The sequence below is a fragment of the Cetorhinus maximus genome, chromosome 10 (genome assembly GCF_964194155.1).
Source record: "Cetorhinus maximus chromosome 10, sCetMax3.hap1.1, whole genome shotgun sequence".
NCBI lineage: Eukaryota > Metazoa > Chordata > Chondrichthyes > Lamniformes > Cetorhinidae > Cetorhinus > Cetorhinus maximus.
Window position 1 is genome coordinate 66,516,700 of NC_135888.1, and position 23,714 is coordinate 66,540,413.

The 23,714-nt window shown below is 46.3% G+C and overlaps 1 protein-coding gene across 9 annotated transcripts in view; it reads left to right on the top strand.

Moving 5' to 3' along the window:
• ablim3 (actin binding LIM protein family, member 3) overlaps positions 1 to 11,068 on the top strand; it is a 335,178-nt gene extending 324,110 nt beyond the window's left edge. For all 9 annotated transcript variants that reach the window (XM_078550582.1, XM_078550574.1, XM_078550577.1 and 6 more), the window contains 2 exons: positions 8,938 to 9,018; positions 10,291 to 11,068. In XM_078550582.1, the coding sequence (XP_078406708.1) occupies positions 8,938 to 9,018; positions 10,291 to 10,404 (195 nt within the window). In that variant the 3' untranslated portion in view covers positions 10,405 to 11,068. The remainder of the gene's footprint in view (positions 1 to 8,937; positions 9,019 to 10,290) is intronic.
• The last annotated feature ends 12,646 nt before the right edge of the window (positions 11,069 to 23,714 follow it).

Sequence of the window (23,714 nt, forward strand, 5' to 3'; positions counted from 1 at the left end):
CTTACACTTGCCCAGACTGTGATTGTGGCCGTCAGTGGGGGCTGCCCCTCGATTCAGTGATGTCATCTACTCAGGGTTGCGTGTTTTTGCCATGGGTCTTCATGTGACCGAGCAGGCTGATTTTCGACCCACAGATCGTTGGGTACACGGGGAAGTAATGGGATCAAGAATGCAGGATGTTCTTCCTTTTTTTTCATCTCTGCTGTCACTCTGCCTCATTACAATCTGTGTTGGGGCTGAAAACGTAATGCAGATTGATGGACAATTTTTTGCCATTCTGAGCAAACACATCCCAGTCATTAAGGTCAATGCTGCCACACTCCAAGGAGAGTTTCAGACTATCTATGAAGCCTTTCTTTTCTCCGTTCTCCTGTGGAAGATTGCCTGAGTTAGAGCACCATTTGTGGTCATTAGAGAGCAAAAACAGCACAGTGCCCTCTAGAGGGGATTTGGGAGCTGTGCAAACAGGAAAAGCAATGATGGTCAGGATTTTCCTAGCCCGCTGGTGTCGGGCGTGTTCGGTGGTGTGAGCGGACAATATGGCAAGGAGGCCAAAAATCGGTTTCACAACATCATGAAACTAGTTTGTGATTGCCCCCCCCCCCCCCACCCGCCAATTGTGGGCCGCATTTCCCGCCATCGGACGTCGGGAACCTCATTGTAATACATCAGCATATCATTATTAGGCCTGTCCGCTGGAATCGCCCCCACCCCTCCCTTGCTGGATTGTCCACACACCCACCGACATGTTTCACCACGGCAAATAAAAGGCATGCATTTGGCAGGCTGCACTTTGAGGGGAACTGATAGGTGAGCGCACAGTAACATTGCGGAGCGCTCACTGGGGTCGCCTGTTCGACTTCAAGGTTGAGGCATTTTGGGGCGGGTGGGGGGGCAAGGGCTGCCCTGCGGTTGAGGCTCGTTGTGGGGGGGCTAAGGGCTGCCCTGCATTAAGAAGGCGTCCAAAGGCTGCCATGTAGTTAAGGCAACTTGGTGGGGGTGGGGGGGCACGGCAAGGGTTGCCCTGCGGTTGAAGGTAGCACACAAGCACATGTAAGGCAGTGGTGGGGGGTGGGTGAGGGAAGCGGTCACACATTAGGGAAACTTTATATAAAGTGACTATTCCTCTGCAGCTGTGACAGTTCAGGCACATCCACATTGATATGATTGGAGTTGGGCCTCTAGCTTCTCTGCCCACTCGAGCAGTGCAGAGGCATCAAAGTTCTCCAGAACTTTTCACCCCTCAGGGAAACTGCAAAGTAATGACCATTTTAGCAGACTGTAGAACAGTTGGACAACTGGGCAAGTTGCACAAACTCGTTGCTGAAGCTGGCCGTGGAGCAGTCACTGCTGGAGGTGCCCTCTGTAATGTCAGCATCCCGGTTTGGACCAGTTTCCCCCATTGTTCAAGCTAACAGCGCCGCCTTGCAGCAAGGGTTAGGAGAATTCCTGCGCCTGAGCTGAGGGCACAGCATGCAGTCCAGTGGGCAAATCTGTCGCCAATCGGTCAGGTGGAGTGGGGCGGAGGTGGGTGGGTTTCAGGCAGTCATGCAGCGCAGTAAACTCTGGCCGTCCAGCTGGTGGGCAGCACTCTCCGGGATGCACTAACGCCTTCAGACTTGACCAAGACAGGTTCTTAGTATGTCCATGCTAACTCACACATCTCTCTCTTGCATCAGAAGTCCCACCTCAGGATCATGGAGCCTTGTGAATGAGCTATATGCTCCATAGCGCACAGAGAGTGAAAATGACTGAAAAGAGAGCGACTGAGACACCTGGCTGTGCAGAGGGAGGAGCAGCTCCTTCTGGAAGAAGGGGCGGCTGCAGATCCTGCACACAGCGCCGAGGAGCCACAGCGAGCTGTCGCTGGTGGGTGCCTAGCTAGACCAGGGTCTATAGACGCCGCCTCTCATTCCTGCAGATGACCGAGATCCAGTGTCAATGAAGACTGCGCATGTCTAGGGATCTGGTCAGTTACATCTGCCAGTCACTGCAGGATTTGGCGCCATGGGGACATGGAGGGCCTCCACTACCAGTGGCCGTGAAAGTGACCATGGTGCTCAATTTCCAGTGGCTCCTTTCAGGGCTGCACAGGTGACCTCTGTAGGATATCACAAGCCTCCACCCACAAATGCATCCATGAGGTCACAGATGCCATCTTTGCGAAGGCACACAACTTTGTGTATTTCGCCCAGGACCAGGAAAGCCAGGATGCAAGAGCAATTGGATTTGCCCAGGTCTTGGGTTTCCACAGGTGCAGGGTGCCATCAACTGCACTCACGTGGCACTCAGATCTCCGTCACAACACACGGTCAACTATGTCAACCGCAAAAGCTTCCATTTGTTGAATGTGCAGCTGGTATGCGACCAACACAAACGCATCCTGCAGGTCTGCGCACGGTTTCCAGTGAGTGTCCATGACTCCTACATTCTCAGTTGGTCATAGATCCCTGACGTCTTCCAGGATCCACAGAGGCTGCAGGGTTGGCTCCTTGTGGACAAGGGCCGTGGCTGATGACATCCGTGCGGTGGCCTCAGACTGCAGCAGAAGGACACTGTAGTGAGGCTCATGCTGCAGCTCGCAACTTGGTGGAGCAGACCATCAGGATGCTGAAAATGAGGTTCCAGTGCCTGGACTGGTCTGGTGGAGCCCTGCAATATAGTCCACAGAGGGTGTCATGCATCATCATCGTTCACTGCGCCCTTTACAACCTGGCACTGTAACGGGGAGAGCAGCTGGCTGAGGAGCAGATGGAGAAGCTGGAGGTCTCCTCCGATGAGGAGGACGCTGACGGGGATGGGGATGAGGAGGTCCTCGAAGGCGATGATGATGGGGATGAGGCCCTCACACTAGCCAGACGTGGCAGGTGCGCTCGGGAGGCCCTCATAGCTGCTAGATTTGTGGAGGATGATGACAACATGCGGTGACGAGGCAGCATCAATCCTCACATTGCACCTATGAATGGTGGACTCCAGGCTGCCTTATGGCAGCGCACATCCCCTCTGTGATAATGCTCTTGTCATGGAGACGGAGTTGAGGCCCTAATAGTCACTGGATTGCAGGAGGATGATGATGAAATGCGGTGAGGACACGCCATAGATCTTCACACAGACTCTGAGAATGTCTGACTCCTGTCTGTCCAAGGGCAGCTCATTTGTGCTCTGTGATCAGGGTCACATCATAGAGACGCAGCTATGAAACTTTAAAAGCATCTGATCCTTTGTCCACCTTCAGCACCTGACCCCTTCAGGAGCACAGCGTCACTGGTCACAGATGCTGAAGAGATGGGGGGCAGCCCCACCTTAAAGGTGCTCAGAGCACACCGAGAGAATGACGGAACTCTGTGACGCCTGCCCACTACATTCTGGCAGCAATGACAAACACCATTGAGGTGCAGGCATCACTAATGTGTCCACTGAGTGTGAGGACGGACCAACACTTTGGTCCGAAGGCTGCCAAGGCACAGAGAAGAGGCCCTGTACTGGGACACCTGCCTTTGTCTGTGCAGAAAGGTTTCACATCTGAGTGACATGACCACTGCTCATCAGAACAAGGAGCCATATGCAGGGAGACTTTCTTGTCCGTAGTGAACAGTATGTACAAGTGATTAACACACATGCCCAGGCTGTGCAACTACATCTTCTTAACATTTTTGTTTTGTTTGCACTTCCACTGTCCTGATCCATGGGCACCCGGTGCGGAGGTTGCCGGGAAGGAGGAGGACCTCCTCGTGAACCTGCTCCTGGGCCTGGCCAGGTTGGCCATTAACAGGTCCAGGCAGCGGGCGATCGAGGGGGGAGTCCCGCCCGATTGTTTGTCCCTCTTCCGCGGCTACGTTCGCGGCCGGGTGTCCCTGGAGAGGGAGCACGCGGTGTCTGCCGGCACTATCGAGGCCTTCCGTGCCCGGTGGGCACCGCGGGGACTGGGGTGTTTTGTTGACCCCTTTAATCACATTTTGGTTTAATGTTTGTAAGTTTCCTTTAAAGTTTTTCCTTGATTTTACAGCTGACCTGATTTAGGGGCTGTGCTTGATTTATCCCTTGTTTTTGTTAATTTAGTTAATTGTTTTAACTCTACAAGAGTTACATCTTCTTAACTTTCCTAACTCTGCCGCTACATCTTGATGCTCCCTGGCCATCCACAGCAGAGGTAGAGGCAGCCTGCTGACTGCTATGGCCTGCCTGTGATGACCTTGGTAGGTGTCCTCTGGAGGGCTCCAGCCTGCTTTCGGGATCCTGCTGTGTGGCAGTGGCACCCTCCTCGGCCTGTGGAGCTGGAGCTGCTGCGATCACAGGAAGAGGATCAGCTGGATCAGACAATCCTGGAGTCACCTGGATGGATGGCCCCCGGGGGTACACCTGCTGATCCCCCTCACTATGGGTGCCCAAGGGCCTCTAGCTGACTCCTTGAGGAGAAGGGGTAGCTGGATTGAGATTTATCTGTCCCGCACCCCTCTCACATACACACTGTTGGAGGCCAACTATGATATCACTGCTGGAGTTTAGCCCGCACAGCAGTGCAGGAGCAACGTCCTGAACCAAGGTCTCCATGGTGGCCACCATCCTGCCAGTGTTGACCTCGATGCGTTGCAATGCCGGCGCTATCACCTCAGCCTGAAAGCGGACAGACTCCTCCATAGTGCCTTGTAATCTGAGAAGTGCAGTGGACATCCCTTTCTGATGTTCCCGAGCTTGCCTTTACAGCTCCAGCAATTGTGACATGATTGAGTCCAGAGGTTCATCATCTGACTCAGACTCAGCAAACCTCTGGCCGCCAGCAGTCCTCCGAGTGCCGGGGACCTGGAAAGACCCTGCCCGCCTTCTGTGGATCAGACTGTGCAATGTGCTCACCAGATTGTGATCCCAAGGCTACTGTAAAGCTAGGTCGCACCGAGGTGTGTGTCTCTGTGCTACTGTGGTGTGTGGGTGCGCACTATGATGGGTCTTCAAGGAGGGTGCCTCCAGATTCCTCTTCAGAGGTTTCTTTGAGACTTCATTGGAGGCCCTGGGTCATGGACTCTGTTTGGCTGTTTCCCAGATGTGCCTGCGGAAGCAAGGGGAATTCACCAAGGCTCCTTTGACAACACCTTCCAAACCCACGACCACTACCATCTAGAAGGACAAGGGCAGCTAATAGATGGGAACACCACCACCTGGAAGTTCTCTCCAAGTCACTCACCATCCTGGCTTGGAAATATATCGCCGTTCCTTCACTGTTGCTGGGTCAAAATCCTGGCACTCCCTTCCTAACAGCACTGTGGGTGTACCTACACCACATGGACTGCAGTGGTTCAAGAAGGCAGCTCAGCACCATCTTCTCAAGGGCAACTAGGGATGGGCAATAAATGCTGGCCCAGCCAGCTAAGCCCACATCCCATGAATGAATTTTTAAAAATTAGTTCATGTCAGTGGCCTGTGAAAGAGGACACATCACTCACAGCATGGCTGTCTGATGGATGTTGCACTGCTGGATCCTCACTTGCTAGAGCACCGCCGACCTCACCATCAGCACAAAAATGGTCCAGATCCTCGCTGGCAAGCTGGATGGCTCTGTTTTCAAAGTCCATGAGGACCTTGATTTCAGGCATTCCACCATTGGTCTGCGATTGCTCCCTCTTGTGTGCCAGCTTGTCCTGCATGAATAGAGATGGAGATAATGTTAGCATGTCGCCTGCCATAACAGATGATAAGTATGCCTGGCCTGTGCGGTTGGTGAATGGTCCCATGGATGGGATGAGGACAATGAAGGTGTGTGTGAGAGAGTGAATGGTGATGTCTCTTGAACTGGCAGTGAGTGAGGGTCGTGTGGATGTGTGATGGGTTTGTGAGCGTGTGAGTTGAGAGGGATGAGAAGAGTGACTTACCCTGGTGGAACAGAGGGGATCATTCATCCTGTTGAAGCACTGGGTGGCTATCCTCTTTTGAAGGGCATTGGTGCTGACCACAGCTGCCACCGCCTCTCAAGCCAGTTTAGTGAGGTTGCTGCCCATCCTGCGGCCAGAGCGGGAGTAGAGTAGATATGGCGTGAAAAGCTGCCATTGCGCCCAGCGATTCCGCAGGGTGGGTGTCACGGTTTGGGGGGTGGGGGGGTGGTGATGCAGGGAGGGTTCTGGGCCGAAACAAGGACAAGGGGGCGGTTTTCAGTCACCCCCCCCTTTCTGATCCCGGTTCTCTCGATCAGGCTATCAGACAGGGTTTGCTGGGCGGCCGTCTGAGGCACGGGAAAGCTGTGTGGTTTCCATTAATCCCTGTCATGATTGGATAGCTGGCAGTGCGTGTAAGCTGTGAGATGCGGGTGTGAGACTTGCAGCAGTGAAAAGTGTATGAGGGTGAGGTGATGTGTATGAATGTTAGATATGAGTCCAAATTGATAGACATTGTTGGTTGGTGAGCGATGGGCTTGTAGTGATCTCCGCAGTTGGCAGAAGCTAGTAATGCAGTTGCCAGCACTTGGCATTTGAAGATACAGCCCCTGACCTTGAACAATCATGTAAAGTCATTGAACTTCTTCTGGTACTGGATCCAGGCTCTCAGGGCTAGACTCCTGGCATCGACCTTCACAGCCATCTGTTCCCACTCCCTTCTCAATGAGCATTTTGAGGGCTTCCAGAACCCCTTCTAATACAATACATCTCTCCTCCTTTCCATCTCCTCCACGAAAACCTCCAGTGCAATGTCCAAAAACCTTGGAGGCTGCTCTCTCCACTCTTGTACTATTCCTCTCTTTACTATCTACCCATGATTCCCAGCACCCACTCCAGCCACAATGCTCCTCCCCTTTAAAAGATGCAGACTAGCTTTAAGCAGGGAAGGCAATTTTTAAGTGCTGCTTATTGGCCCCCTGCTGATGGGTCCAGCTAATGAACAGTATGGTGAGTGCTGGTTGGATGCAGGGATCATTTAAATAAGCAGGCAGCATAAAGTTGGCATGCTGCCTGCATTGCAATCAACAGGCACGAGTTAACTGTGCATGTATTGATAACAGACTTACATTGGATTTTTGTCTCTACTTGTTGCTGCTGACTGTCAGTGCTCTGTGCATCAGTAGTTCTTCTGTTTGCAAGCGACTCTACAATTCCACACTACATACTTCACACAGACACAAGACTTTTTTAACATCAATAGATTTATTCACCTAAAAAAGAGTCACCATGTTTACAATTTTATAAACAATCTGCAAATAATGGGGAAATGTTCGATTTCTACTGTTGCAATACGCTAACAAACCTCTCACGAACAGGCTGTGAGACAAGGCATTCTCTGATACAACATACTTCCTGCTTAAACATCATTGTGCCACATCGTCTGTTAGTAACACTAAAATAACACATCTCTCACTTTTGCACTTTTGTGTTCAAAGCTGAAGGTTTTCCCACCATTGACTGTATTTGCAAATGTAAATCTTCATTGTTTTGACAGCTGTAGAGAAATTGGGGTTTTATTTAAAAGTAAAATCATAGAGCAGGATTCCTTTAATTGATGCATTGGGAACCATAAGATTCTTGCTTCCAATGGGTTTTCCTCAGGGTTCGGGGCACGAGGCCAAATAAACTAGGAAGACCAGTTGATATTGGCTTTAGGTATCTGTTTCAGAACCATTTCAGCAGGACACCTGAGCAAATATAACATTCCCATATACCCTTTGAAATGATCTAATCAGAATTCATTGTGTGCTGTTCTCATGGATGATGCTACTACCTTTGTTTTTAAGCCATTTTGTAAATGTTATAGAATTAAACTTAATTTTGTTATAACATTTTAAGATAGCTGTTTGAAATGCTATTAGTTATGGCTCAGCTAACAAAGCAGTCACAGCTATTGCCAAATTTGTATAGTTATTTCTTCCTTCTAGAAATTAATAAGCAAGTTGACATAAAAAGATTAGTATTTAAACTGACAGGATAACCAAGAACAGGAGCAGTCTGTTAGGTGGAAGGTAAGCATTGACAATGCCAGAGCTCACAACCAGAAACAATTGGAGGCTTGTGTGCCAGGGCTCCCTGACATTTTAATTGAGTTATCAAGGTGACAGATCACTCTTGGCTATCACATTTCTGAATAACCATATGCCTGCATCCTGCGTGGAAGAAGCTGCTTAGAACTTAAGGACTCTTTCATGAAAAACAATTACTAGAAATAATTACAAACTATTGTTTTGACAGTCGTTTTACTGAGCACATTATGTTGTGTAGTATTTTTTTCTGCATTCTATTTATTAGGCACTTGCATTATTTTTAGGACATTAATTTTACTCATCGCAAAAGTGATGATCTGATTGATCTCCCTATTCTGTAACCCCCTCCAGCCCTATAGCCAGGTGAGAACTCTGCATTCCTTCAGTTCTAGCCCCTTGTGCATCCCCCATTTCCTTTACCCTATCATGAGCAGACATGTCTTCAGCTATCTACGCTCTAAGCTCGGAAATTCCTCCCAAACCTCTTTGTTTCTGCACCTCTCTCTCTCTGCACCTCTTTAATAAAACCTATCTCTTTGATGAAGTATTTGATCACCTGTCCTAATGCTTCCTCCTTTGGCTCAATGTCAATTTTTATACTCCTGTGAAACACCTTATGGATGTTTTGCTACATTAAGGGCACCGTATAATACAAGTTGTTGAGTCAATGGAAGCATTCAAGAAATAATTTTTAAAAATGCATCGTAAAAATCCTTCAAAGCAGCCTGATAGAAAACCTCAGTCATTTTGAATTAATCCACCACCGTTTTGTTGTGACAAATCTACAAGCTCCCTTCTGAAAACAATGTCACATTAAAGTGTACATGAAGTATACAAGGAAACTTGTTTTAATAATTGTGTTGATTAACAAAGCCTTCACCATTATCTGTCGTCCAATTTTCTTCTTCTTATTTACATTCTACACCAAATACATTTGAAGTGGTTTGTTCACTACAATTGGTTGAATTTTGTTTCTTTTCTAGATTTATCCATTTCACGTTCTAATGGTAACCACCAGAGGTCGGAATAAGTTACCAAAAGATGTTGACAGAACAAGATTAGAGGTGTGTAATGTGAAACAACTGTGTCCCTGCGATACCTCAATAATCCCGTTGTTTCAAAGTACTTACATAATGTCAAAGTCCAGAACCAAGCAACAGCAATCAAAAATCTATTTGTATGAAAGTGATGTGCTGGATTTATAATTGTTTTATACCAAACCACATGGCATTGTGTGTATAACAAAAAGGAAAGTTGCCAGAGTCTGTGGTATTGTTACCCTTCAGGAGAGATGGGAAGAGATTTGCCTATCTAGTATGTATTCATTCTACATAAAGTTATTTAAACTACTGAAAGCACAAAGTAGAGCCAAACCCAAATAAAGTAATAAATGAATATCTTTAATGCTTCGAATCATTAAATAACCACATAGACCATTTTGTCCTTTTTATGACTAGTGCAGATGAACTCCTCTCGCTTATTCTTCCTTATTCTGCTCCTGCCGTAACTTGCTGTCAGTGGTGCCTTTTGAATTCAATCAGCCAACATCTTTTGCAGCATTTGTTGTGTTGGGGATACAGTAATGCAAGGGAATGGTATTGATATTCATTCATCTGCCTTTCTCAATGATTTTAACCTATATTTTATGGCCAATTGACCACTTTTATTAAGTGCTTCTGAATAATATCAGGAGCATTTTTAATATTTCTAAGTTTTGGAACAATTTGGTATCTGCTGTCTGCATTATGCTGAATAGAAAAAGGTCCAAATGCTTTGCAGTTTGGGTAGGTGCCTAATTTTGTCTTGGCTTCTCCAAATCACAGAGGGTCAATTCTCTTGAATTGATGAGGACTGAGGTTAGGGATCCAAATTATGCGAAATATCATTGGCTACTGTTGACTAAACTATAGAATTATGGCCTCTCCATTCTCACATTTCATTGGCTGATATTGGAGAACAAAAATTTCCACAATACTGGTGCTATGCAGTTCAGAGCAAGAATGAACAACTGATTTATTAAAGATGGAATAGATTAGGATCAAATTTAATGTCTGAGGCACCTCCCTACTTTCAAATATGTTAATTATATAAGTTATCACAACACACACACGACAAAGTGTGCAATACATCCCAGTAAGGCACATACTATGTTAGGACAGCATTGATAAAGCTACACCCCTTTGAATGCTTTAATAGGTAAATGCACCATTCAGTGTGTCAGGAAAGCTGTAAGTGCAATCCTCAGTGCATGCAGCAGCTAATTGCAGCATTAAAACAATATGCAGACTTTATTACAATTACGCTCATGTTTATAGGCTCTCTTTGTTTCTTCGCAGCGTCACTTATCTCCAGAAGATTTCTACCGAGTGTTTGGAATGACACTTGGAGAGTTCGATCGACTGGCATTGTGGAAAAGAAATGAATTGAAGAAACAAGCACGGCTTTTTTAGGCACACATTAGAATCCAATTATAGAAAAAGAAACAGAAATAGTAAGGTCATGACTACCCAAGTATACAGTGCATTTAATCACACAATCTGTTCATAGTGTTTACATATCATTATATAATGTTAAGAAGCTACATGTATCTATGGATGTTTTGCAAATGTTGGTCACTTGTGGGTTTATATTACCATTACATCATGGAACTTTTGTGACATAATCAGATTTCTTGGGGGACTAAAGTTTCACAGGCCCAGTTTCATGTTTAAAATTGGGATTCTGGAATAAATTAGGATTATTTGTTGTTGGTCTCTTTCTTTATTTATCTTTTGTTTTATTTTTCTTGCTCAGTCTTGCTTTTCTCTTATCAGTTCCTTCTACAAGCATCAAATTACTTCAGAACATTTGTTACATAACCAAAGCAGAATTACTTAATGACAAAGCTCTGCAGAAGAGAGTATTGCAGATATAATGTATTACTGAAATAATTTTTGTGCACATTGTCCTATATGGGAATCATTATGATCTTGCAGTTTAACACTTCTATAAATTATACAATTTACTGAAATTATTGACATTTTTGCCTCAGCTGATATAGAACCCATAATTGATTTCTCACTGTCAATTGCTGTATTCTGTTGGATAAATAAATAATGTAAATTTGGCTTAAAATGATTTGTGCTTATTTCAATTCAGCTACAATTTGTGAACTTGCAGTTGATTGAGGTAGAGACTGTGAAGTCAGAATTTCAGGCTGTATCAAAAATGGAGAGCAGGAAAATTGGCTGCCACTGGTTGGAACTTGAGGCAAAACCCAGTCCTGCCAGGATTTTTCCCGTTTTTTCCCTCTGCAGCTATTTTCAGGTGAGGAGACATAGATCTTACACTGCCCCCTGCCAATGTGAAAGATGACTGTCCAGACTACTCCAGGAATTCCACCCTACAGACCTCCATGAGTCCTCCGTGGAACACTTACCAGCCGGGGGCTGCCATGAATCTTACTGATACTTTTTGAAACATCCCAAAAGCTTAGCAAGGGGAGATAATTGAGCTTGAAGAGGATTGATTTTTTTTAAGATGGCAGGACAGTCCACTTCAGAGCTAAAGACCCTTTTTTAATTCTGGGAAGGGCCTGGAAAGAAAATAAGTTAAAGAATGACTTGTATTCTTATCATTCCTTTCATGACCTCAGGACATCCCAAAAGGACTTCACAGCCTATGAGGTATTTTTGAAGTGTGATCACTGTTGTAATTAATGTTAGAAACACAGCAGCCAATTTGCACACAGCAGGCTACCAACAAATGGCAATGTAATAATGGCCAAAAAATCTGTTTTAATGAAATAGATTTAGGGATAAATATTGGCACAGGACACAGAGGTGAACTTGATCTTCTATGTTCACTTGAAAGAGCAGACAGGGCCTCAGTATCATCTAAAAGATGGAGTCTCCAACAGTACAGCACTCCCTCAGCACTGACAGTCGGGAGTGTTAAGATAGATTATGGCCTTAAATCTCAGGAGTGGGGCTTTAACATACAATCTTCTGACTCAAGGTGAGGGTGCTACCCACTGAGCCACAGCTGGGCACCTCAGGCCTTGAAGTGGATGCCACTGATGCATCTCATCCCTTTACGGGAGGACAGGATCACCATCTTGGGCCTTGGTTGCTCTTAGGTCCGTTCCATCTCACTTCCACCATCAGAATTCTAGCACCTTTGGTTTTGTCTCTGACTGCAATTTATATTGTGCTTTATGAGCATTTTAAACAATCCTTTCACACTGGAAATTAATGTGTGCAATATTACCTAATGCTTGTTAAAGTAGCAGTGAGTGTTGTGATATGATGACATGTACTTTTAAGAGTATCTTAAAATACTGTCAACCATTACACACCTCGACAGTATGTGATGTATCAGTTACATGACTTGTAGACTATCAGCAAGCAGCAGGGTAGAGATTAGATGTGTCTCACAGTTTCCCACTGAACATTGTGTATATCGTCTTATCTTCAAATAAAGAACCCACATTATTGTTTCACCAATCCTTGTGTATGTTTGGTACATTTAAGAAGATGAATATAACATGGTGGCACTGTGGCAGCAAGGTCTTAAAGGTTTTGACTGAGCAGAAAACAAGCCTCAACCCCTTCACATCCAACAGAAAAGATCTGGTGCGAAAGTAAAATAACTATCAAGGCTCTCCAGGCAGGATTTTGCCCTTGGCAGAGGTGCTTGGTGGGGGCGGTCAGGAAGCTGACTGCTGCCCGCGTTTGGCTCCGCATTGCAATTTCATGCAGGCGGGCCAAGTAAGGCCCGCCCTGCGTGGACCGCGAGCGGCAGCACTGAGCACTGCCTGTGTGGGCAGGGGGCGGAGGGAGAGCCGGGCCTAGCCCGTAGTTCACGCATGCGTAAGAAAGAGTGCTTAAAAGGGAGATTGAAGCACTGTGTAAAAAAAAAGAAAAATTTAATAAAACATGCCCCCTCATGTGACTCTGTCATGTGAGCTGGGACATGTTTTTAATTCAAAAATAAAGTTTTTATTTAATGTTTATTTGCTTTAGGAAACCTCATCCCGCTTGTGGGTGAAGTTTCCTAAAAAATGTAAACACCGCTTGGCCTTTTCTCCTGCCGCCAACCATTAGGTTGGACGGACAACGTAAATTTGAATTTAATTAGGTTGTTAATAGGCCTTTTAATTATCGGCGGGCGCACAGCCGACACCATTGTGCGCCCGCCAAATGAAATATCGCGAGACTGAATGATGATGTCAGGACGCATGCCCGACTTCATCGTGCATCATTTTATGCTCGGGCGTGTCAGGCGCATGCCCGCATGCCAAGCGTAATATTCTGCCCACCATGTGCAAGGATTCTGCAGCTTTTTAGGGATTCTACACACCATACCTCCATCCTGGGATCGCTTCTCACTCCAGCCAGCAGGCATCATGTCCCGGCAAGATTGTTGAAATCTGGGAGAGCTTAATTAGTAAAAGTCTAACTGCTGCAAAGTTTAAGCAGGAACAGAAATTAAACAGCAGACTGCAGATGGTTTCACTTTAAGTTGAACTCTACAGATGGGAGAATTCATTACTGTTGAAGCTAAATATTGAAGGCTGGGCTGGGAAGAAGAATCTATCCAATAGCAGCTCCTGACAGCTGGAAGAAGCGTGAAGAAACCTTTTTTTTCCACTGTTTGCTTTCATTTTTGAAGTCTGCAGCCATTTTCCTGCCCAAAACACAGCTGCATTGTCAGAGCCTTGAGTTAAACCAAGAAAAATCAGAGTGCTCAATAGTGCCACCATTGCAGTCAAGATTATTATCTAATATCAGCTAAAGCAGTGGCCACCAAAGGTATGGCAACTCAGAGCTAAAAAAAGCTGGAGGAAACCTGACAGCTGTCAAAAGCTCCAGATAGCATTAAAAATCCAGCAATAAGCTAACAGATGACCAAAAAATTTCCAACATTCCATTAGAAAGCAACAAATCTACCTGAATTTACTTTGTTCTGATAACATCATTGAGTTAGGTTTTCTGGACCTCAATAATTCAGAACCAGATAAAAAAGCCATTAAAATTAATATTGCTATTGGCAATAAAGGCCTCCACAGGCTGAACAGGTCATGTCTGTTCATTAACCATCTTAAAAATAGAGAAAACATATGGCCAGCACTTGAAGATCAATTACGAGTGAAGCTCAACTTCAGAATATACTGTCTGGAATTCATGGGCAGAATCATCCCAGATTTGCACAAAGTGTGGTTGTGGGCAGGGAAAATGTTGTTTTACTCACTGGTTGCAATGGCGGTATTTTGTATCATATTGTTCCATTCCCGTCTCGTTAATTATGCAGCCACAGGAAACTCGCCATCTCGCTGGCGGGCGGCCTGCAATTTACCTGCCACGCCATTGTCTTGCTACTGCTTCACGCAGGGTGCCATATTTAAACTGTAGCTGCACGCACACTTCTCAATGCTTGCAGCCCAGGAGGGCACCAGTGAAGACGTGTCCTCAAAAGCCAAGAAGCGTGCAGGCCCCCTGATTCAGTAATGCATTCCTGGGACACCTTCTGTACGTTGTGGCGCCCGCCACAATGTCCTCTATCCCTGCTCTGGCCACAGGAGGTCCATCAGTCTCACCGCTCCAGCTTGGGAGGCAGTGGCAAAGGTGGTCAGTGCCAATGCTGCACACAAGAGGTCGGCCAACCAGTGCAGAAAACGGATGAATGATCTCATTTGTGCTGCCAGGATAAGGCAACCATCTCATCACTCTAAACTCAAACACTCACAAGGCCATCACACATTCACTGGCATCTCACTCACTGTCAGCTCAAGGGACATCACCACTCACTCTCACACACATCCTCACATCTCCATCTGACCTCATCTCCTCTGGAGACTGCCTCCTCAGCCCTCACCATCTTGAGGCCACTTGCACAGATCAACGTGCACATCAACACACACCTTGCGATCCCCCCCCTTCCCCAGTACAGCCCTTGCCTTGCAGCCTCTTCCCTTGCCTGAGGCCACTTCTCCCCCTTCCTGAAGCAGGCCCTAGTCCTGCAGCTGTTGAAAGGCCACCCCCATCTTCCCCAATGGAAGCGTTCCAAAAAGAATCTTGGCCCAAACCAAAGTTTATACCATGGAAGCACTGTTACAAAATGGTTGCAAGTACAAAGCCATACTAATGGGTAGACAGAGTCTACAGGCTACGTGTAATTCATCCACCATTGGCATGATAGCCAATGTAGGCAAACCTAGTAAGCAATATGGGTGGTGTGGCCTCATTCATCCACACAGGAACTGCCCAGCTTTTAACAATGAATACAAGGCATGTGGTACCAGAGGATATTGGAAGCGCCAATGCAGAAAACAAAGGTCAAAACAAGTGGTTCAACATCATGAAAAGCCACAACCAGAGGCCAGACAGATGCATTGCAAACAACCAAGAACATGTACCAAACAGCACCAAGACAAGATCCACAAAATGTCTAGCCAAGCTATACGGTCAGATTATGAAGATGACCAGACCATCGACACATGAAGTGAGCCAACATTCAGCATGGTGAACATCAAAGAATATATTGGCATAGTGGTACCAATGGAAGCCTTTGCCACCATCCAGATTAAGTGCCCATGGATGCAGGATCAGCATAACCTATATGCAAAACTGGATACTACTGCAGGTGCAAACATCCTTCCACTTCATACACTGAAATGTATGTGTCCTCAGGAGTGACAACCAATGATGCAACCAACCAGAACCAAACTCACCATGTAGGCTCGGAGATTCCATCCCCGAGATCCATTGCACTCGCTACAAGATCTCACTCTGGTCACCCCAGATATTTTATGTTGTAGACACTATGGGTCCAGTGATCGCAGGCCTCATAGCATGCATGGACCTGTCCTTGGTCACCATCCATGGCACATTAAGGCCATGATGAGGAACAGAGACCACAAGAAGAGCCATAGGTGATCTCCCTATGCTTACATTGGGAGAAGATCACCTAACTCTGCAATGCAGATCATCAGTCAACAGGCTGTATGACACTGTTTGAACTGAATATGTATTTCCATTCTGAAATTTCAGACTTCATTCCACTGTGGAGCAGAATGGAATTACTATTCAGCAGAAAAGTGTGGACAAACCTCCCCAGTCATCACTCATCAGTATTCCCTGGAGTACCATGTGCACTAATCGAAAAACAGGGAAGATGGAAGATTCCCATGATCGGCATGCGGGTAACGCATTACACAGCCTGAACATCAGTCAGAAAGTTCAAGTATAACATCCAACTGATGGCACCTGAAATCCAACAGAAATCGTCAGCCTAAGATCATATTAAGCACAAACACCAAATGGCATGATGGCATGATGAAACAGATACCAAATCAGGACAGTACTACAACCAGAAACATTGAGTAATCCTATTGTGACGAAAACACAGTCTAAGTTGCAACAAAAACAAAGCATCCCTAACCAGCATTCTGAAAATGTACAGCGACTTCCAGCAAAGATCACCATAACTAAAGCTGGGTGAATAGGTCAACTGCCAAAATAGTTCAGAGACTATAAATTTATTGTTCTGTGTTAAAGTACATCCTGACATAATGTTATTTTGTTTCACTTTCATGTACATAGTTGATTCTTTAAGGGCAAACATTTAGTTTAGAAAAAAGGAGGATGTTGTGATATGATGAAATGTACATTTAAGGAGTGTATCTTAAACTGCTGTCAATCATTACACGCATCAATAGGATGTGATCTATTAGTCCCAGGACTGGTAGGCAGTCGACAAGCAACAGGGTAGAGATAAGATGTCGCTCACAGTCTCCCAGTGAACATTATCTGTACATAGTGTTATCGTCAAATAAAGAACCCACATTATTATTTTTTGTAAGTTTTAAAATAAAGCTGGTTATTTATTATCACACATTTGCCCCAGAGGTTTAAAAGTGTGATGTCGCACTCACTCGACTCACCTACACTATCACACACAAAAATTAGATACAGAAGAAGAAATACAATTATAAAGGATAACTGTCTCAGTCTCTCTTTCATGGCAGGCCTGTAGTTTCTTAGATGAGTTAATGCTTTTAATTGAAGTAAAGGTCTTGTAAGCAGAGGATTCTCAATAAACTGTGAGTCTTCTTGTAGCTGAATTTCCAGGAGGTTGGTTCTTAGGTGAACTTGAAGTTGGAACAGGTTGGGGAGCGTCCTTCTCCAACTTTCAAGGTATTGTTGCTTATTACTTTGGCTCTTAGTTAATTGCAAATGGTTTGGTGGTTTTCTGGTGGTTTCTCTGTCATTGAAGAACTGATTTTTGCTGTTTTAAAAGCAGGCAACAAATATGGCTGTCTTACCTATGTGACCTGTTACAAGTCCAAAGTCCTTTTCCAAATAAGATAGTTTGTCAGGTCGATAAACATCCTGTGTTGTTATCTGACACTTTGAAATTTACCCAGTCTGGATTTGGATGAGAGACCATCATAATAAAAGGGAGGTTGATGGGGACCCATTTACACTTGTCTAACATACATTGAATTTCAATGTGTCCCTTGTCCATGATGAACCAGAAAGATGAGTCGGATGAAATACTATAGTCCTTTTGTTGTTCCATCCTTAAACAAAGGGATGTGTGACTTTCCCAGATGGCTGTGAATATTCATATTTAATTCAGTATTCTCTTGAGTTTCAAAACTGTCTGGAGTTGATACTGCCAAAATCTACATGGTTTGCAGTGGCCATTTTAACAGACTGTTTTTCAAAATTTTGAAGTATTGTCTGAAAGTTCATAATATACTGGAGCATGACACAGTCAATTGATAACATTGTTCATGGTAATTTTTAAGCTTCCACTCTGGGCATATTTCTTGAACATGAATATGACTGATAATTCATTGTGCATCAGCAATGCACAACTTCTTCATTTTTGGACACAAAGTCTCAAACATTGAAATTGTATTAAAGACTCATATATGACACCAAAATTTGTAATTCCCACCTATATATTATTTACTAAAACCATATACACAATATTATACAGCAGATAATTTAATGTGATATTCTTTATAAACATTATACATAATTCTCTTAACCGATGGAACACTTCCGAAAGATAACTTGCTTTAACAATGCCTGTTTCCCTTTGCCAATGCTGAGCTGTCTCTGAATGACAGAATTGTGTGACATTACGCTAAAAATATATTGTGAGCTTCCCATGTCATTTCAATGGCACAACTCGTTAAACTTCTGTATGTCCTGGGTAGCTTTATTAGTAGGATGATAATGTTTTTTCTGCATCACATAATGAACTTTATATAGCAAAAAAACTGTATAGAAGCAGAGATAACCTGAAGCTATGAACCGTTAAAGGATTATATTTTTGATGCTGCATCTCCATGCCATATTTTCGGCTACTGATGTTACTCCTGGTGATGCACGATTGTATTTTATTCTCTTGCCTGTTAGCAGAGATACATGATGTGTGAGGCATACAGATAAGGATTGAGTGGGAATTAGTGTGACACTTCAGCTTAAAATAAACTTGTTTTAAAATACCAGCAACAGATTAATGGAATTTCCGGTGTGCACCAGCCTCTATTCCTGTTGTTCACATTACCTCCCCTAAATAGAGAACAATTGTTGCAAAACCATAACATTTTTGAATTATGAATTTCTGAACACAACAACATCCTGGAAATTCATGGTGAATACTGGGGCCAGGATTTTACATAGGTTGGACAGGCTCGGTGCGAGCAGTCGGGAACCCGACCGCCAACCCGCGATTAGGTCCGCACCGCCATTAAGGTCCTCCCAGCATAATTCACAACTCCAGCATCAGCGTGAAGGGGCGGGCAGGGGCGGGAGTTCAATCTCCACCAGGCCCAATGGCGACCTGGCAGCCTATTCACAAACAGCGCAGGCAGCCATGTGAAGGTTGCCATTAACTCGGAGGACCATTGTCATGCAGAATGTCAACGCTGAACACGGCAGGCGGGAGGGCGGGGCGAGGCAGTTGGCCCCAAGGTTTTCCAACGAGTGTCTCGCTGCCCTCCCAGAGGAGGTGACAGCACGCACAGATATACTTGTCCTCAGGGATGGGAGGAGGAGGCCCCGCCCCAACTCACCAAAAATGTCTGCGAGGAGGTGGCAACCAGGGTGAGCTCCCATGATGTGGTGAGGCGCACATGGGTGCAGTGCTGTAAGCACTTCAATGATCTCCTGCAATCAGGAAGGGTGAGTACCGTGTTGGCATAGGTCACTTAGCACAGAAGTTAGGAGCAGCCCCCCCGGGCCTCAGAGTTCTTAGTGTGTGAGTGGCAAATGTCAATGAGGCAGCATCTGGGCAAGGAGGTGAGACTTGGCTACTTGAAATGAGTGTCTTGCGGCTCCAGGGTCATGAATCGGCTGAGCCCTGAGAGGTTTTCCTCAGGTGGGGTTGGCCAGGCTGCAATGGAGCTGCAAGTACAGGGTGGACTAATCAATGCTCCTCTGTTCTTTCAAGAGAAGACAGCCCACAGCAATGCTGAAAGGTTGCAGCCTGGCAGAGGATGGCCCCACCTTCTAATCTTGTCCAGATACGAGCAGGAGGTACTGGAGCTGGAAAGGCGCCATGCGCCTAGGTCAACTGGCCGCGGTGAGGTTGGGGTGCCACAGGGAGGTAAGAGTGCAGTGCACTGAGGTCAGAATGTGTGTCAAAGTAACCATTTCACTGTTGTCTGTATATTGATGTGAGTCTCAAACATGGGATCCACATTGATAATGGAAAGACAAGGACACCCTGATCCGGGTGCCAGGCATGCACAGTAACAGTGTAATAACTTCAGTGTAATAACTAATGACATGCCCTTGTTCTTCCTTTCAGGCTCCACCAGAAGCCCATCAGGGTCAGGAGCCTGATGACCCGCCGCTCACCCTAGAGGACACAGAAGATATAAACACACCAGCGTCACACCCTCTCAGCCAGGCAGGCATCAGCGCAGATACCAGCACCTCGGTGGGCATTAGATCGGCAGCTAGTATCTCAGTGCACAGCGGTGAGGGCACTTCACTCTCGCTTGAGGTGCAGGCAGAGGCAGAGAGTGCCCAGGGCACCGGCAGTCGGAGGAATGCTGGGGACCAGGAACACGCTCAGTCGGTGGCTGATGATGAGCCTCTGGAGTCGTCCCTGAGGCAGCAGACGCTGGAAGTCCAGCAGGGTGTGCGGGGGGATCTGGCGGAGATACATGAGGGAATGCGTGCCATGATCTCCGTTGTGGAGGAGTCCATGCAGAGCATGGCAATGCAATGACCCTCATGGCCAAGCACACTGCCTCCCCCATGGAGAGAGTGACGACTCTCATGGAGAGGTTCCTCCAGGAGAACAATCAGGGCTTCCTGGGGATGTGCTCGGATCTGCAAGCCCTCAACACCAGCAATGACCTCAGGTGGTCAGTGTCAGTGTGGGAGATGGATTGGGCACCCATTATCCCAGCTCAGTGCCCATCCATCAATGGTGAGCAGGGAGGTCCAAAGCGACCTCACATTGGCGTACAAGCTGCTTGTTGTCTCTGTGGCCCCTCTCTGGGCGCTCCGGATGACGGCAGCAGCTCCTCCGCCCCTCTGCCAGTGATGGTGGCATCCGATGAGGCTGCAGCAACTGGGGAGATGCCAGACATGCCACTGGCTGCTCCCTCCCAGGCGGGGCCAGCACAGACTCCACGGGCCAGAGGACGCCCGCCAAGGTCATCAAGGCCAACAGGACAGCAGAGTTAGCAGGCTGTCTCCAATGCCGGTGCCAGACATAGCACCCACAAACAACACGGGCTTATCACTGGTGATTTTTTTTGCCCCACTTTTAAGTTGGTTATTAGTAGGTGTGATGGAGAATACCTTTCCATTTAATTTGTTTTATGTATACCAAGCACCACACCAGTAAATGTGTTTGTGCTCAACAAGCCTCTGGGTGCTTCATTAGTTCTGCAGGTGAAGGGGAACCCATGATGTTATCAGTGACTTATTTATCATTGAACTTTATTGAAATGGCACATAGTGCATGTTGTTGACCAAGCAAATGTTCCTGTCAGGTATTGAGCATGGAGCCTGCAGCCCTGGCATGTAGTGGTGGTTCATCTTTGGTAGGCTAGCTGAAGAAGCGTTTGATCAAAGCTTCCTGGGTATCCCTGTCACCCTGGAGGTTGCCCAGGTCAGTGTCTACCCCCTCAGCATTCTCCTGAGCGTGCACGTCCTCGGACTCACTACTGGACTCATCGTCTGCTGCCAGAGCTGCTGCTTCAACATCTTCTTCATCCACTGCGTCCCCCCGCCTTTTCAGTGCTGGATTGTGGAGAGCGCAGCATGCAACCACTATCAGCGACACACGATCTGGGGCGTATTGCAGACGCCCCCTGATAGGTCCAGGCATCAGAAGCGCATCTTGAGAAGACCAATGGTTCTCTCTACCACAGCCCTTGTGGAGGTGTGGCTCCTCTTGTATCACTGCTCAGCCTCCGTTCTTGGATGGTGGAGAGGCATCATGAGCCACCTTTTGAGGGGATAGCCCTTGTCACCCAGCAGCCAGCCATCCAGCCGAGCTGGAGCACTGAAGAGCCTCGGCACCTGGGGGTGTCTGAGGATGTAGGCATCATGGGATCTGCCTGAGTATCTTGCACAGACTTGCAGAATCTGCATCCTATCGTTGCACATTATCTGCACGTTCATGGAGTGGAATCCCTTCCTGTTGATGAAGGCATCCAGCTCACCCGCTGGCACCTTGATGGCCACGTGTGTGCAGTCTATTGACCCCTGGATGCGGGCAAACCCAGCAATCACTGCAAAGTCTCTGGCTCGCTCTGCCTGGCTGGCCTCGTCCATGCGGTAGTGAATGAAAGTCAATGCACACCTGAACAGAACGTCTGTCACCAGCTTGACACAACTGTAGACAGCTGATTGGGAGACTCCACAAAGATCACCCACCAACCCCTGGAAAGAGCTGGAGACATAGAAGTTGAAGGCAGTCGTGACCTTCAGCGCCAGTGGCATGAGGTGTCCACCCATACTGTTGGAGCTGATCTCAGGACCGATCGTCTGACAGGTGGAGTTCACGGTCTCCCTTGAGAGGCGGAGCCTCCTTCAGCATTGCATTGCACTTCCAACATATTGAGGTAGCTGCATCGCCGCCTGTAAACCCTGGCAGCAGGATAGTGGTGCCTTCTGCCGCCCCGTCCGCCTTGGACTACCTGTTGACCCTGCGCCCTTTGTACCTGTGCCTCTCCTCCCAAAAGGTCGCTCCCCTGGAAGCTGAATAGAGACACCTGGCCTCCTCCCCCTTCTGGCCCTTTCTTCCTCCTCAGAGGAGGTACCTTCAGCGGAGACCACAATCCCCATTACCAGGGTAAGGGAAGGCTGTCTGATACCTGGAAGGCACCAAGTGTTTTGACTCCTCCAGAGTCCTGAACTGAAGCCTGTTATTTCTGTCAAAGCAGCTCTGAAGAGAATTGAAGTTGTCCTTTTCACACAAGCAAGCAACAGTAAGTTATAATCTAAAGTGCTAACAACTCACATTAGCGAGCCCACTCATTCTTCTTATCCTGCCCATGGATGAGGTTTTTGAAAATGTGGCCTACCCGCTTGCCCGTTGTGTCAGTGCAACACCCTGAAAATCACACGGGCTGCATAAAATCAAATACAAGCCTTAACTGGCCCGTTAATTAATGGCGGGCGTGCCTCCGTCCTCATAGTGCGCCTGCCTACCGAAATATCGCGATGGTGCGCAGTGACATCAAGACGCACACCCGACGTCATCGCACGTTATTTTACGTTCCAGCGTGTCGGGCCCGCCCCCGCATGCCGAATGTAAAATTCTAGCCGATATGTTTGGTGATAGAAGAAAAACACCACACATATCAAAAGCTGTAAACTTCTCAGGATATCATCTTGAAAAATTAGCACTTTGAAAATGCCATATTCTCTTTTATTATCACCTACCTTTGTTATTTTGAATTCTAGGGATAAATTTTCATCTATATAGCCTAGTTGGTAGAGCAGTTCACCTGTCCATTGTGTACCAGTAACTGCTCTGACCATTTTGTCTCCTAATGCTACCTGAAAGCATTCTCAAGCCTGGCACCTAATTGTGAAGTACTTTGGAACCATTTAGTTTAATAAAGGTACCATTTAATGATAAATTGTTGCAAGCAGTTACTGCTTTTCACCAAATCGTGTAATGGGATCTTTAATCCCTACCACAGTTGAACATCTAATTTGATGAAACTTTGCCTACTGGAGTGATATATATTTAACACCTTGTCTGAAGCTGAAGTCCAACAATATTTTGACTTAGGACATGTTCGCAATTGAGCCAAGCTGACAGAGGTAACTTTTCCTTTTCAGGTTAGATTAACCATTCCAGAGAACATATTCAAAGGCACTTTCACATATTAAAATGACTCCTGAAAATTTTCAATGAATAGAATGTCTGTCATTTCATAATATGTACAGATATTTCAAGTAGCTGAATAGGGATACCTGGCCTCATCCCCCTTTTGACCCTCTCTTCCTCCTCAGAAGAGGTGCCTTCAGCAGAGAGCACAATCCCCATTACCAGGGTAAGGGAAGGCTGTCTGATACTTGGAAGGCCCCAAGTGTTATAACTCCTCCAGAGTCTTGAACTGAAGCCTGTTATTTCTGCCAAAGCAGCTCTGAAGAGAATTGAAGTTGTCCTTTTCACACAAGTAAGCAGCAGTAAGTTATAATCTAAAGTACTAACAACTCACATTTGCGAGCCCACTCATTCTTCTTATCCTGCCTGTGGATGAGGTTTTTGAAAATGTGGCCTA